The following is a 14,496-nucleotide window of genomic DNA, read 5'->3' on the forward strand; positions in this document are numbered from 1 at the left end:
CATAATGCTTTTGAAACAGGGCAGAATGATTCAATACTCATCTTTCTGGAGTAGCCTTTCAGCAGCTTTGATCTGGGAATCTGTTAGTGACTTGTAGTCACCACGGCTGGGCAAAGAAGTCTTTCTGTCCATCTCTCCTTTCTAAAACAGCAATAGGTCCTTCTCTTCCCCCTGCTCACCCCACCCCCAAAGCACTGAGAAGTCTCATGACCACCTTGGTTTTCCCCCAAGTAAACTGTATTTGGACATTACCAGGGCAACCAGAACATACAGTGGCCTGCCTTAACTTCAAAACATAAAATATTTACTTTTTGCTTATTCAATATTCCTAGCAAGATTTTCATTATTTGAGACACGTGATACAGGTCTTGATGTTTTAGTTGCAGCTTCTTCATCACCCATATTTGTTTATTACTGAAGCACTAGCTGACAGCATTAAGGTAGTTTGGGATGCTCTGAGCTCTGGTTATCTTTCTCCTTATTAATGTTCCTTAAGTGAAAACTATTCACAGCTAACTTCTTGCTTGTATTGTTACAGTTGGTGCTGCTTTGACATCACTGCAACAGTATTTTGGGTGATTCAGTGGAGCTAGTAATAATGTTGGGAGTGGTTTGACTTAATATTTCCAAAGGCAATATTTGGCTCAAAAATGATCAATCTTCCTAAGGAAGAAAAAAAATACCCTGTTAAGCAGTAGTAAAATTCTCTACACAAATGACCCCTGGCTTCTGCCACAACGGGACACTTGTGAAGATAAATGCAACAGTCTTCCTCTCTAAATCACTTGGAAGAGATGGTATGCAATTGTTCCAGGTTGAGAATAAGTACGTGGAAATCTGTTGGTTTATGCTGGACTGAAGTTTTGGAGGTGCTTGGAGAGTGATGCTCCTAACCCTGCAGCAGGTACTGTCATCCCCCACCCCACCAGCCCTCTTTGCAGCTCCTGAGTGTACCAGATTATTTAACTTGCGGATCAGCTTGCAGCTTCCACTTGTACCTCTGCTGCTGTGGCTCTTTTAAAGCAATACAGGGCAAAACCTTTGAGTGCTTTATTAAGCACTGACACTTCGATTCCTGGGGTCCTCCAAAAGGACTGTTACTAGAGCTAACTTTAATTAAGGTATGGACTCGAAGCACAATAACCATTCCCCAGCAATAGCTCTCCCCTTGTAGGGTTTGCAGGCTCCTAAACACCACCTTGTCATTAGAGCTTCTGCTTTCCCAGGGGGCTTCAGCTTTTTCAAATGGAATCATACAGATGGAATTTTTTTTAATAGAGCTGAGTTCTAAAGCACCCACTGTAATTCCAAATTTGGGACTACTGAGTGTGACCATGCCACTCAAACTATAAAGCAGGGGAGGAACTTTACCTTCCAATTATTTAAGAAGCGGAGAGGTTATACATGGAGTCCCTGCAAAGTAGGTCAATTTTAATAAGCCATTCTGTTTTGTTTGCTCAGCATATTCCACAGGCCAGCCCATTTTGCTCCACTCAACTAATAAAATTAACTAGAGCTATGTAAGGTAAGTAACAAACTCTCAGTTTTCCCTGCCATCATAACTGTATTTCAGTTCATAGCAATCTTCCTTTCCTCTGGCACACCTCCACTGATGCAGGCCTTCAGCATGGGCCCAGGAGTAATAGATAGAGATCAGGAGTCTGACAACTGTTTTTAAGTAATTCTAGAGGCAGTGAGAAAACATGATACTAATGAATTGCATCTGGCTGCATGCACATGCAGTTAAAGGGGGCTTTAAGTTAGCAACTGCTATTGCTTTTTGAATAACCAGTTTTCAGAAATGTAATTTCTCTGAATAAAGGCACCCCAACCTAATCCCCAGGAGCAGTCAACAGGACAAACCTCAAATACCCCTTCTCCCTCCTTGCCTTTTTTGACAGGGCTGTACAGCTTGCAGCATCTTCTGCATCCTGCAGAAGCAGGACACTGGCTGGAGGGAGGTTTTGGTGTTGGACCCACCTTGTTTCTCCTGCACACACCTGCTTTTCCCTGAGCCTTGTCTCTGCAGTGCTTGCGGCCAGCTGAATCGGAAATTTGAATGGAAAAAGAGCAAGCCTTGGGTGGTTATGCCTTACTGCTCCTTATTCCCTTCTGCACAGGAAGCCTGGTCCAACAGACCTGTCTTTCTGCTGTATCATGCATTATTTTCACTTCACGCACATGCCCCATGCGCTGACACTGCCTCAGGCAGGAGTTACCTTTGGTACTTCTGGTGAATATATGCACCTTACAGTCCAGAAGCCATTTATAAATAGGTTTTTATTTATAAAGTCCATTTACATAAAATATGATACTCTTTTAAAAACTGCATATGTACAACTTATGAAATCCTAACAAGTGCATACAAAAATGCCTTCAATACATTTAAAAAAAAAAAAAAGACTTCAGTTTTCAGAGATGTGAACCTTCACACCAGGCAAACTTGGACACCCCGGTAAGACCCAAGATAACTTTACAGTCCTTTAGTAAAGTGTTGAAAAGAACTTTTATCTAAAGCGTGTACCTTGCCGAAACGTCCCAGCCGGCAGCGTTGGAGAGCAGGGGCAGGGGCTGGCTAAAGCAGTTCTCTCCTCACCCTTTTTTGCTTTTAAAAAAAGAAAAAAAATTCCCCGTACAAAAATAAGTCTTCATAGGCCAGTGCTTCCCGCTCGGCAGTTCAAGCTGGGTATAAAACAGAGTTTGTCCGGCGTGACGGACGTTCCCTGCCCCCCTCCGCCAGCTGCGGACGCGGGGAAGCATCGCGCGCGTGGTGCGCCAGCCCCGCCGCCGGGTCAGTAGGCGCCGAGCCAGCCGGTGAGGTCGAGCAGGTCCCGCTCGTCGGGGCTGAGCGCCGCCTCGCAGCCGCTCTCCTCGGAGGAGCACGGCGAGCCGGGCGCCGAGGAGCCGAAGGAGGGCGACGCCGACGAGTAGCCGCCGACGGCGCCGCGGGGCGGGGGGAAGGCGGCGGCGGCGGCGGCGTCGTGCTCGGCGAGGAGGCGCTGCAGGGCGCGGATGTACTCGACGGCGGAGCGGAGGGTCTCCACCTTGCTCATCTTCTTGCTGGCGGCGCCGTGGGGGACGTGCTGCCGCAGCGCCGCGAAGCCCAGGTTCACCAGCCGCACGCGGTTCCTCTCCCGCTCGTTGCGCCGCGCCACGGCCGCCGCCGCCGCCCCGCCGGGTCCCGGTCCGTGCCCCGGTCCCGGCCCGGGTCCCGGTCGCGGCAGCGCGGCGAAGGCCAGGCGCCGCTTGCAGCGCAGCAGCTCGGGCGAGGCGGGCCGCCGCCGGCCGCCGCGGGGGGGCAGGGGGGCGGCGGGCGGCGGCGGCAGCTGCAGGGTGCCGCCGTTCATCGCCGCGCAGCCACGGGGCGAGCGGAGAAGGGAAGGGAGAGGGGAGGAAAAAAAAGAAAGCAACAGCAAAAAAATAGCAAACGCGGTAAAAATGCAAAAGCAAGGAGAAGAGAGAAAAACAGCGTGCAATGATGCGGCGGGAGAGCGGCGCCCGCTCCCCCCGCCGGGAGCGTGCCCGGCGCGTGGGGGCCGCCTCGCTGCGCGCCGCTCCGCGCCTCTGCCGCCGCCGCCGCCGCCGCCCGCCCCTTATCAACACGCGCCGCCGCCGCCCGCCGCCGCCCGCCGCGCGCGGGGCCCCCGCCGGCCGCACGCGCCGCGCCACGCGCGCCGGCCCCGCGCCCCGCGCGCGCCTCCGCCCCCGCGCGCCCGGCGCGTGCCGCCGCCCGCCCGCCCCCCCCCCCCCGCGGGGGGTGCGCGCCTCCCCGCTCCTCCGCTGGGGGGTTTTCCCTCCTCCTTCCGATTCCTCTTTTTTTTTCTTTTTTTCTTTCTGGTAAGGGGAGAGGAGCCGCGTCTGAGGCAGCGCGGCCACCCGCATTCTCAAGTGTCCCCCCCCGCCACCTAAAAAAAAGCAACCCCCGGGGGGCTGCGGGCCCGCGGCACTGACTGAAGCGCCCCCGCCCGTGAGTTAAAAAGAAGTTTTGCCGCAAATATTCGGCCTCGGCTTGGGGGAGGCACCCTAAGCTGCGGAGCGGGGGCAGCAAAACTGGGGCGCGCGGCAGAAGCCGCGTGGAGGGAGGCAGGTGCTCCGCGCTGGTTTTTAGGTGCTCCCCGGGTTTAAACGCCCCCCCCCCCGGCTGTGGTGGGTGCTCACTCCCCTCTGAAACAGCGGTCGCCTGCTCCGCAGCTCCCACCGCGCCTCCCGTGTCCCAGAAGTGTGCCGGCTGGGAGGAGGGATGGACTTTGGCTATCTGTTCCCGCTTTTTTTGGCAGGGAACAGGTACCGAAACACGGCGCTCTGTCCCCTTCGCTACCCTGAACGTCGCTGGTGCTGTTCGTAGGTTATGTCCAAGCTTTCGCCTCAAGGTGAGTCGCAGGGGAAGGCTGTTCCCTCCTTTTCCCCCTCATTCCTGCTCCACGTCCCTGACGCTTCCCTTGCGCTGGGTGCAGCCCTGGTGCAGCTGGAGGAGGTAGGCTGAGCTGGCTGCTCCAACGGCCTCCAGAAACAGTAATAAAAAGGGATATCCGTGCTTTCTAGGTGTGATGGAGAGGGGTAGGGACCCGCCGAGCAGGAGGCAAGACAGCCAGCCTTTTCGGCTGGGCTCGCCCTGCCTGGGTGTGAGGCACGGCCCAGGGCCAGTCCCGCAGCCCCCTTCTCCACCTTACTGGTGCCTTAGCTGTGTCTTTGTAAATCTCTATTCATTGTTTTGCAGGGGTATTTATGGAGCTCTATCCTGCAGCAAGGCAATTCTTTTTAAAAAAAGGATTGTTTTTAGCAGTGTCTGTTTGAATAGCTGGCAGTTAGTTGTATGACAGGACACTGCTGCAGCCCAATCGGCATCGAGGCTGCAATTCTCGAAAATGAGAGCCGGCAGCTCCTCTCAGTGGGAGTTTGCAGGTGCTTCGCATTTCTGGAAATCCCACCCAAATGTGCATCAAATGCAGAACCCACATTCAGTAGCTACCTGTTTTTGTCCATGCCGTAGACCTGGGAAAAAACGTGCGCAGCAGCATGGTTGGTTTAAAAGGTTTGGCCCACGTAGAGTAGCTCATGACGTGCAGAGCAATCTTGCGAATGCCAGTGCCTAGCGGGATTTTGCCTCAGGAGCTCCTCAGCCAAGTTCGGGGGAGTTACTTTTGCATTTATTGTGTGCTTGCGTGTTACACAGTTACTTCTGTGCACAAGTATTTACAGGATCATTTCCTCAGCTCAAGCTGCTCAAGGCAGGCACTTGTCTTCAATATCTGCCAAGTCGGCTTTGCTAGCACAAGGAGTTTATCTCGCACCAACTAGCAATTGTAGCTAGATAGAAAGCGTTATTACGGCAACAGAGCAATACTGATGTTCACGGTCTTTAAAAAGAAATTCTGATCCAAGTATTTCTGTGAGGAAAGAGGAAGCTCCTTTCTTTGAAGATGTGCAAGAGAAAACCTTCTATACTGGAGTAATACTCAAGAGTAACAACTGGGTTTTTGTCATACAAAAATAACTCCAGGGAATTTTTTTAAATTAATAACGCACAGTTCAAACATCAGTAAATCCAGTCTCAAGGGAGAACATGCAGCTTCCAGCCCAAATGCTTCCACACTTAATGCTTATGCACAGGCTCAGCTACAAACTTGACTGGTCCAGATTGGCTTTGGGGCTACTGATCACAAGGCGTGTTGCTAGCCAGATGCGTGTTTGTAGGATCTGGGCCTGCATAAAGCACAAAGGAACTGTGTGTGCTTTTGCACCAATAAAGCTAGTTTCCTGATGGGCTGAAGGAAGGTACGTCTAGTACTCTGCGAAATGTAATCTTATTTAAAATCTCTTTATAAAGTTAATGACTATATAAGCTCCAGTAAAATGAGACATCGTTAAACACTGTATTCTGAACATTCATAATCAACTTCCTGATCATAATCCAGGGGAGAGCACCCAGAGGTACCCTCTCCATTTCCAAAGAGCAAGAGGGCAGGGAGAAGAAATTCTCCTCTACGCTGGCACGCGTATGGCAAAAGTAATAAATGTAGTATTGAGTGGACACCTCACAGCACTGCAAGGTGCAGTAAAACTGTACTGGGAGAGAAGATAAGGTACCTTCACCTCCTAGTGAAGGTCCTCCAAGCCCTGAAATGGGTGTTATTTCTTGCACCTGCCAAAGGTGGGAGCAAAGTGCTGCCACCTGGCTTTGTGCATGTGTGGGTGGGAAGAGGGCAGACGAGGTGCTGGGACCTGTCTGCAGGGACCCTGCTCATTAGACCCAGCTGTCTTGAGCTTGATTACTGCAGGTGGCCAAAGCTGTCTGGAGCTCAGGGGAAACCAGTTAAGAGGCTCGAGATGGAAAGCCCAGGAAGGAAATGGTGAGGGTCCTGTTCTCCTAGGTGAGTAGGTGCAGCTCTTCTGCCAGGCTGGGCTCTTCTCCTGCCTCTTTTGCTGGGAGCAGGGCTCAAGTTGTGTGTTTAAGTTTTATCACTTGCAAAACTTGACTTCTGAGCAGGTATGGTTTGTATTTAGAATACTGTTTGGGGGGAGGGGAAAAAAGCATTTAGTTTAAGTAGGATTGTGTGCTTTTTTTTTTTTTCTTTTTCTCAATATGGTCATTTCACTTTCAAGAGGGGAAAAAAAAAAGGTATTTGAGTTTATTCTTTGACGGGAACTCCCTGGTTTCAACTTGTGCTCCTTTCAAATGTGCTGTTTCTTGGAATTGATGAACTTTTTTTAATAACTCTCCTGGCATTTTTTTTCTTTTTACTCATCTGAAATTCATTTGAAAATGCCTGGGAATCATTGTAGGGTTTCTAAGACACACTTTAGAAATTAAAAAAAGAAAAGTCCTTTGGAGGCTGTGTGATTTCTCCCTGGTTTTGTTTCTTCCAAGGCAGCCGCAGGCAAACTTTGTTTCCATTCATAGCAGAGTTGTACCGTGAATTTTAAGCTTGGCAAAACACAGCACCCTCCCCCTTTTCTCCTCTCCTTCCCCTCTTGAAAAGAGACAGCCCCGGGTTTAAAAGTTTATTTTAGCTTTGATTGTGTGTGTGTGCTATATGAATGTTAAGCAGCCTTTACAATGCATCCCTGTGATGAGCCAAAGAATGCAGACTTTGGCTGTGCCTTCCCTTTCTTTTCTTTTTTTAATAGCTTTTTTTTGTTGTTGTTCTTTCTAGCTTGCTTTCTTTAGAGCCTTCTGTAATTAATGTAGCTTGTGCGTGTTTTGGTGAGAGGAGGGCCTAGTGACTTACTTCAGGGATGTTTTTATTTACAAGCAAGTTGAGAAGTGAATATAACTGCGTTATGGGCAGTAGACAAAAGAGCCCCCCCCCCCCATAACTCTGTCACATTTGGAGCTAGCTTCTGCAGCAAAGGAGAGGTCTTCTGTGAAAACAATACGCTGGTTATCTGGCCACCTGCAGCTGGGCATGTGGAGGATTTCAGAACAGCCATGAAATTATTTTTCTCCTTGTTCTTAAACCTGCTCTGGAAGGTGTTCCATAGCAGTGATTTCCTATGGCAGGAAGACTCCTCATTTCAGTGGGTTAGAGTGGATTTGTCCCAGCTCAGGACTTTGTCTTGCAAGTCTCGCCACGTGCTTGATCCGGTAAGCGCGGTCCTGAAGCCTGCGCTATGGCACAGCCGAAGCCTGCTCGGCCATGGCTTGGGTTAGCGAAGGAGGAGTTCAGAGCTTGCCCAGCGCAGCGTTAGCGCACCAAATGCTCGACCCCTTCTAGGAGGGACATCTGACGGTGCCTCGGCAGTGTGGGCAGGGGCCGGCTTCCTCAAACTCCGAAGGAGGCTGGAGGTTTTTAGCTCAGCAAAACATAATCTGGTTTTGTTCCCTTTTTAGATAAATCCTTTCCTTCTGGACAAGGTGGCATGTGCTTCTGACTTCAGTGCAGCTGGGGACGTGGGTATATATTTTTAAAACCTAACAGAAGACTGGAAGCTGCTACGAGGCCTGAGGAAGAGAGCACCTGCAGACTGCCCGGGCTATTTTCAGCCTCGTACCCCCTTTCTGTGCCCTGGCTGATAACCAGAGATGGGGCAGGAAGCCGCAGAGTGGAACTGCAGTCACCTGTGGTTTTTGCACCCAGCTTGGAAGTGATAAGTTGGGCTCTTGCGAAGGAGACCAACTGATAAAAGCTGGTAAGGCAGGCAGGAAGCCAAGGGTTGAGGCAGAAGCCGCACTGTCATTTAACACATGCGTTGGAGCCCGAGTGGCCCATGCACAGTCTGCTGAGAAGGGTGCTTGCTTGCCACACGTAGCAGTGTCACTGATGGAGGCAAGGGAGGTGCAAGATGAGGAATAACTGCACACGGTGTCATTGGAGAATCGACGATGCAACTGTGTCATGACTTTCCTTGTGTAGGAAGATGTGAGGTGACACGTCGCATCAAGGCAAGGTGCGGAAGGGGCTGGATGGGGTGTTTGTGGAGTAGCTGCTTCTGCTGGCAGATTGGGGATGTCTGTGCGTGCTCTGAGAGTGCAGCTCTCTGCTGCAAGGCCCACCCATGTCCTACTGCTCACCTGTGTTTTCAGTATCTTGCCATACTTCCACCTGTGCTTCTTTTTCTATTTGGATCAGGATAGTGTTTTTTTCTTCGCCTCTGCAGCTGAGGCAGGATCTCACAGAGGCCTTGACACTGGAAATGCACGTCAGTGTTTTACACAATCAGTATTTTGGAGGTCCTTGAGACATGTGTCCATTTTTCCACAAATGCACTTGGAGATCCCTGTGCCTCCCCAGTAAACGCTGACTGTCAGAGGGCCCTCTGACATGGTGAGGCTTCAGGGTGCCGAGGCTGTGATGTGCTCCTGGGTGTCTGTCTTCTGGTTTGGGTGGAAAAATCGCGATCCTTCCTGCTACAGCTACAAAAAATTCCTTAGCTCTTCCTGCTGTTGTGCTGGCACAGCCAAAAGCCATGGCCGGGTTGTGACTGCTTTGCTTGAACAGGATGCACAAAGCAGTGCTTAGCTTCTGTCCTTTACTTTCTCATGAAGAAGGCCTGAAAAGCTGCCTTTAATGTTAGGAGTGTGGTATGGGTTGGTTTTCTTCAGGTTTTTTTGTCTGTCCCCCCCCCCCCCCCCCCCCCCCCCGGTCCTTAACCTAAATGATCAAATGTCCTCTGTTTTGTGGGAGAACTTCTTGGGTGGTAGGATGGCCTCAAATTCCTGTTGAGAGCAGGCCCTCTTCAAAGCAGTAGGGGTGTTCACTCTTTGTCAAAGACCTCATTTTGCCCCAAAGTGTTCCTGAGGCCACGGAGTTAAATAAGTGTTGTAAATCCCCCCCTTCCTCTTTCAATTACCGCAGTTAAGGCAAGCACATACGCCCCACTTCCGTTCACTCCGGTGGCACTCAGGCACGTGCTGAATATACCTCCCTGAATCAGGGTCCAACCTCTTAATGTCACAGGTTTACTGACTCTCTGACTATTGATTTCCTTCTTTGAGGAGGAAGTAACTTCTTTTGCTCTTTATTATGTTTTTTTTCTTATATTAAGAGTTAACATATGCTCTGTCCCAAACAGAAATCTTTCAGGTCATACCTGTACCTGAAAAAAGCGGGTGGCGGGAGGGAGAGAAGAGAATAGCTACTCAAGGAAGCGGGTGCGAAACAGAGCATTCCTAGCGCTGCATGCTGGCCGCAGCGTTCCTGCTACAGCAGGATCGAGTGTGTGTATTTGTTGGCTGGCATTTACTGAAGCATCTGCTGTCTTCGGCTGGTGTGTTTGCACCAATATGCAGAGGCATGGATGTCAGTTTTTGCATCTCTTTTTCAGACCAAGTTACCTTACTCTGTTAACCTTGAAAGCTTGTCTTGGTTATTTGCAGTAGCCATGACAAATCCTATTAGATTTATTAATCTCATAAAAATGCATAGGCATGAAGAAGCAGATATTTTTAAGGGGTATCTGTTCTAGTGCCTCACAGAAAATCATAGTAGCATGTGAGAGGGGAGAAACAGGTGTATGCTCCCTTTCTTAAGGCAAGCAACCCTGCGGTGGGAGAAAGAGCACATCTGAAGCAACAGAGGACATGGCCCAAACTCTGCTGGAGTAGGTACTTGCAACCAAACCAGATAAAGTATGTATTTAAATCCAGGCGTTTAAAGTTACTGACCTGCTTTGAAAGCTTTGTGAGGCAGTAAATATGCCCATTTTTTATGGATGGAGGTGAAAGAAAATAGAGCATCTTCTGTGGAGAGAATAGGAGCACCTCAAAGGTGAGTAGAGAGTGATTTGGTGACCCCCTCAGGTGGTCCTGCAGCGAGGTGCAAGGCTCCCAGAGGAACAGAGGAGATCTTTGTGGAACCAAAAGGTGTTGCAGAACAGGGAAGAAACTGCCCATTTCTTCCATACAGCAATGAGCATCTCTGGGTATTATGCTAGGCTTTGTGGCTAAAATCATGGTTTTTCTACTCTCTTCCTGAAAGAAAATATGTGTTCGGTATTGAATATGCTTTGGAATTTCTCCTGCTTATAATAAGTAGTCACATATGCATAGAATCCCCAAATGTCACACGTTTTTCTGGGCTGTGGGAAGATGGATGTGTCCCCTGTCACTGTCCGCAGAAAGAGAACCCGTGGGGACGGGATCTGAGCGAAACCTGGTGCAGGGCCAGCGACATGGGAACGGTCCTGGCGTGAAGGGCAGGAGCTGACCTCCGCACGCACCCCCGGGGAACGTCACTGGACATAGTCTGCTGCCTGGAGATGCTGGTGGTGGGGTCCTTGCTGACTTCCCCCCGTTTTCCTTTTGGGTACTGCAGCGCTTTGAATGACCTGGGTCAACTTTTATTTCCCGTTTGTGCCCAGGAGCAGGCCGGGTGTGAGGGTCGCGCGCAGCTGCTGGGTTTGAGGACGCCGAGAGCTGCAGGTGGACACTGCTGCTGTCCCCAGCCGGCGAGGCGAGGCGAGGTGAGGCGAGGTAAGGCGAGGCGAGGCAAGGCAAGGCAAGGCCTGGCGGCGCGGGCCTGGCAGAGCCGCTCCGGGAGGCGCGCGGGAGGCGCCCGGGCCTGCGGAAGGAGGTTGCGCTGGCCTGTGGGGACCTCTAGCGTGGCACGGGGAGTCGCGCAGGCCTCTCGGCCGTGCTGTGTTGTAGCTTCTCGTAGACTTGCCGTTCGCGACCTTCAGTACCCGTCTGGGTCAGCCCTGGTGGCTCTTCGGTGGCCGTTCCGCGTGAGAACGCAGGTGAGAACGCGACGAGGCCCGACGTCCCGCAGCGCCAGAAGACAGGACCGGCGGTAAGGGCGCTGTGTCTGCGCCCCGCCACAACGCTCTGCAGCCCCGGGGTCTCGCTGCTGCTGCTGCTGCTGCTGCTGCTGCTGCTGCTGGGCACGCCGGGCTGGGAGGCAGCAGAGAGGGACCCGCGCCTCCTCCCTGTCGGGCAGTAATCCCCCCCGCCGCCTGTGGCCGTCCCTGCCAGAAACCCTCCTCTCCCCACTGCGGCCCCTCCTGTCTCTCGGATCCTTCTATGACCGGCTCACAGGTGATGGCTGGAGCGTGGGGAGCCTGCCCGTGTGCCTGCAGGTACCTATCTCCCTGGGCCTGGGGTCGGCGAGGGCGGCCCTGCTCGGCGGCGCCTGGGAGCCACCTCTTTCTCCCTCTTCTGGGAAACCGCTCTCGTTTGTGCCTCGGGAGGTTGCGACCAAGACGTTTTGCAAGAAGGCTCGCTCTTTCCTAGATAATGATGCAGTGAGAATATTGTGTCATGCCGCTTCCTGCGCGCATGGCTTTGTGCAGCTCATTTTCTCTTGCTTCTCTGTGCTCTACAAAATGCCTCTTCCTTCCTTTTTTCGCTCTTCTTTGACATCTTATCACAGTTAGCGTTACTGTTGTGGGATGATTTTACTCCCCCCGCCCCGTCTTTGCCACGTTGGGGGAGTGTGGCTTGTTCTCCGTTACTGTTTCATCTCTTTTCTATTGGTCTAGCCTTGAAACTAAGGGTTATTAAGGCACTCGGTCTTCCTCCGTACTGGAGGCTGTTTGAGATCTACGTTAGGGAAATGTACGTCCAGCAGGCTGTTGTATTTGAAGTGCACATCTCTGCTGCAAGCATCTCCATGAAGGTGGCACTGTAAAGTCCAAGGTTGTGTTTTCATGTTTGTTCTGTTTTCAAGGAAAAACCCTACCCCACAGTGCATTTTATTTTCTGTGTGTTTTTTGTTTTGTTCCCCCCCCCCACTTCTCACCCAGCTCCAAAGGCAGCTGGAGACTTGAGAGTCAAGCTGGGCTCTTGCTCCCTGCGATGTTTCTGCTGCAGCTGTGACATGCTGCCGTTGGGCACTGCTGTGCAGGTCCATCCTTCTTGTGGCCTGTTCCCAGTGATGCTGCTTTGCTGCTCGTGGCCCTCGGAAAGGCAAGTGAGAATGAAAAAAGAGGAATTTGGCAGTTTTTCTTCATGATGCCCAGGAAAGACCAGAAGTCACCCCAGTCTTCTGTAGGTATGGGTCCTTCGGGTCTTCAGTGCAAAGAGAAGAGAAAGAAGAGAGCCAAAACGTGCATGCGCAGAGTCATCTTGCATCAGGTGGTTATGTTTTCTTGTAACTATTTTCAACACTATTTAAGTGATTTTTCTCCCTCATCTGGAAATGCAAGTTTTTAGTAGAGTCTTGGCCAAATATTATTGCCATTTGGTGTTTTTTAAATGGAGAGGCTAGAATCTTATGCAGGTCAGGTTGGGCTTTCTTGAAGTATTCTTTAAACAACAGATTAATTTTTAATGAGATTTTCCTAAACCTTTTTTCCCCTTAGAGAATTTTTATCCAAATTAAAAGAAGTTATTGACAATGTTCATTAAGCAAAAGCGCTTCTCAATGAAAATGGGATATTTTGGTATTGAGTTTTGATTTAAAAGCCTCACTTTTCCCCCCCCCCCCCCCTCTTTTTTGAGGTTTGCTCTGAACTCTGTGAAAGGCTGTTTTCCTGCCTGCTGTTCTTTATTTCCCGGCTGGCCGTAGACCATGGAGAACCTGGGAAGGCGACGGGCGCCCACAGTAGGATTTACTGCCCCGGCTGCAGGAGGTGTGTCCGTGCGTAGGTGGAGACTACGCTTCCCAAGACGCCCTGCTGCAAGCAAGCCCCACTTGGGCTGAAGCCCTGGTTTTATCGAGAGCTGTGGGGACCAGCCGCCAGCCACCGAGGCAGCGAAGCGGGCCATGGGACCGAGGTGTGGGACGAGGACCACCAAGTGCCAGCTGCTGGCCACCAGCCTCTGTGCCATGGTAACCAGCCGGGGACGGGGGGGATCTCCCCGCGACCGGGACCCCTTGCGCCCAAAGGGTTGGGGTTGTGTTTTTCCCACGTTGTGTTTTTCAACGTGTGGAGGGCAAGCAAAGCCAACTGCCCGCGTTATCGCCGCGGCCTGGGCGGTTATCACTGGCCGCCAGCATCGCCGCCGCTCCCTGATAGACTTCTGGTTTCTCAAGGCTGCCGCTCTAGCGTGGCTGTTTCGCAACCTGGGGACAGCCTTTAAGGGGGGAAGAAGTAAGGTTGCGGCCGTCAGGCTTGGCTGTTTTTAACAGGAGGAGCAGGGACGCTTGCTCCTCTCTCTTTGGGTATAAAAAAGCAAAAGAGGGAGGTTGATTTTGTTGTAATTGCACTTGTTTTTAATACACTTTTTTTTGTGGTCAGTTATAAATGTGATCGATGAGGATATGAAACCATAGGACTTTGATGGAAATATATGCGAAAGAAGGCCCCCTCTGAGGGCTTGTGTACCTGTACTGCAAAACAAAAGCAATCCTAGGGATCTGTTTTTATTAGCTTTTGAAGCAAGTTTAATGGGAGCTTCTTGACATCTCACAAGAAATTTGGGGGAAACCATACTGCTGTTAGAGCTGATGAGAAATAATGAAAACTGGTGAATACTTCTCCTGGGCATTTTTGCGTTGTGCTTCCTTGTTGTGTTTTAACTTGATCAAAACTTACTCCTTCCTGCCCCCCCCCCCCCCCCCAGGTTTGAAAGTTCTGTATTTAGTTCAAAGAGGGATGGAGACTTGGGAAGAGTGTAATTGAAAGGTAATGCCAAATTTTGGAATTTCTAGTTTGTCAAAATTTCTAGTTTGTCAAAGCTTCAACATTTCAAAACTGTTGACTGTCTGTAGTTGCTGTACGTTGCTCTCTCCTCCAAGAGAGGCTGTCAGTGTATCTACAGAATATGTCATTTGGAGAAAGTTAGAGTCTTACCAAACATATTTAAAGGACATGCTAACACACAGTGACTGTGGATGGCTACAATCGTGTTATTGCTGTTCTGTGGATTTATTTAGACTGGTATTTCTCAAATCTGAGCTGACTAGTGTTGCACTTAGTGTTTGCTGGGTGTGGATAGAGATATGCAATAATGCACAGCAGTAAAGAACAGCAGTTGCCATAAATCAGATTTTCAGTCAAGCAGGATATGCTACAGTTTGAATACACTTAGTCTTTAAAACTGTAAGTCTCCAGCAGGAACTATTAGTTGAGTCTAGAAGAAAATGTCATACAGTTATACCTAGAAGGGTGTGAGAA

The 14,496-nt window shown here is 50.7% G+C and overlaps 2 protein-coding genes across 2 annotated transcripts in view; one reads left to right on the forward strand and one right to left on the reverse strand.

The window, feature by feature from the left end:
• Positions 1-2,267: 2,267 nt before the first annotated feature.
• Positions 2,268-3,347, reverse strand: ASCL2 (achaete-scute family bHLH transcription factor 2). Its single transcript, XM_067295506.1, has one exon. The coding sequence runs from the start codon at positions 3,345-3,347 to the stop codon at positions 2,793-2,795; it is 555 nt and encodes a 184-aa protein (XP_067151607.1). The 3' UTR covers positions 2,268-2,792.
• A 9,085-nt stretch (positions 3,348-12,432) lies between these two features.
• The window catches only part of TSPAN32 (tetraspanin 32), a 48,133-nt gene continuing 46,069 nt past the window's right edge, over positions 12,433-14,496 (forward strand). The window contains exons 1-2 of the mRNA XM_067296016.1: positions 12,433-12,511; positions 12,878-13,208. Of these exons, the coding sequence (XP_067152117.1) occupies positions 13,143-13,208 (66 nt within the window). The 5' untranslated portion in view covers positions 12,433-12,511; positions 12,878-13,142. The remainder of the gene's footprint in view (positions 12,512-12,877; positions 13,209-14,496) is intronic.

Source organism: Apteryx mantelli, chromosome 4 (assembly GCF_036417845.1).
Source record: "Apteryx mantelli isolate bAptMan1 chromosome 4, bAptMan1.hap1, whole genome shotgun sequence".
NCBI lineage: Eukaryota > Metazoa > Chordata > Aves > Apterygiformes > Apterygidae > Apteryx > Apteryx mantelli.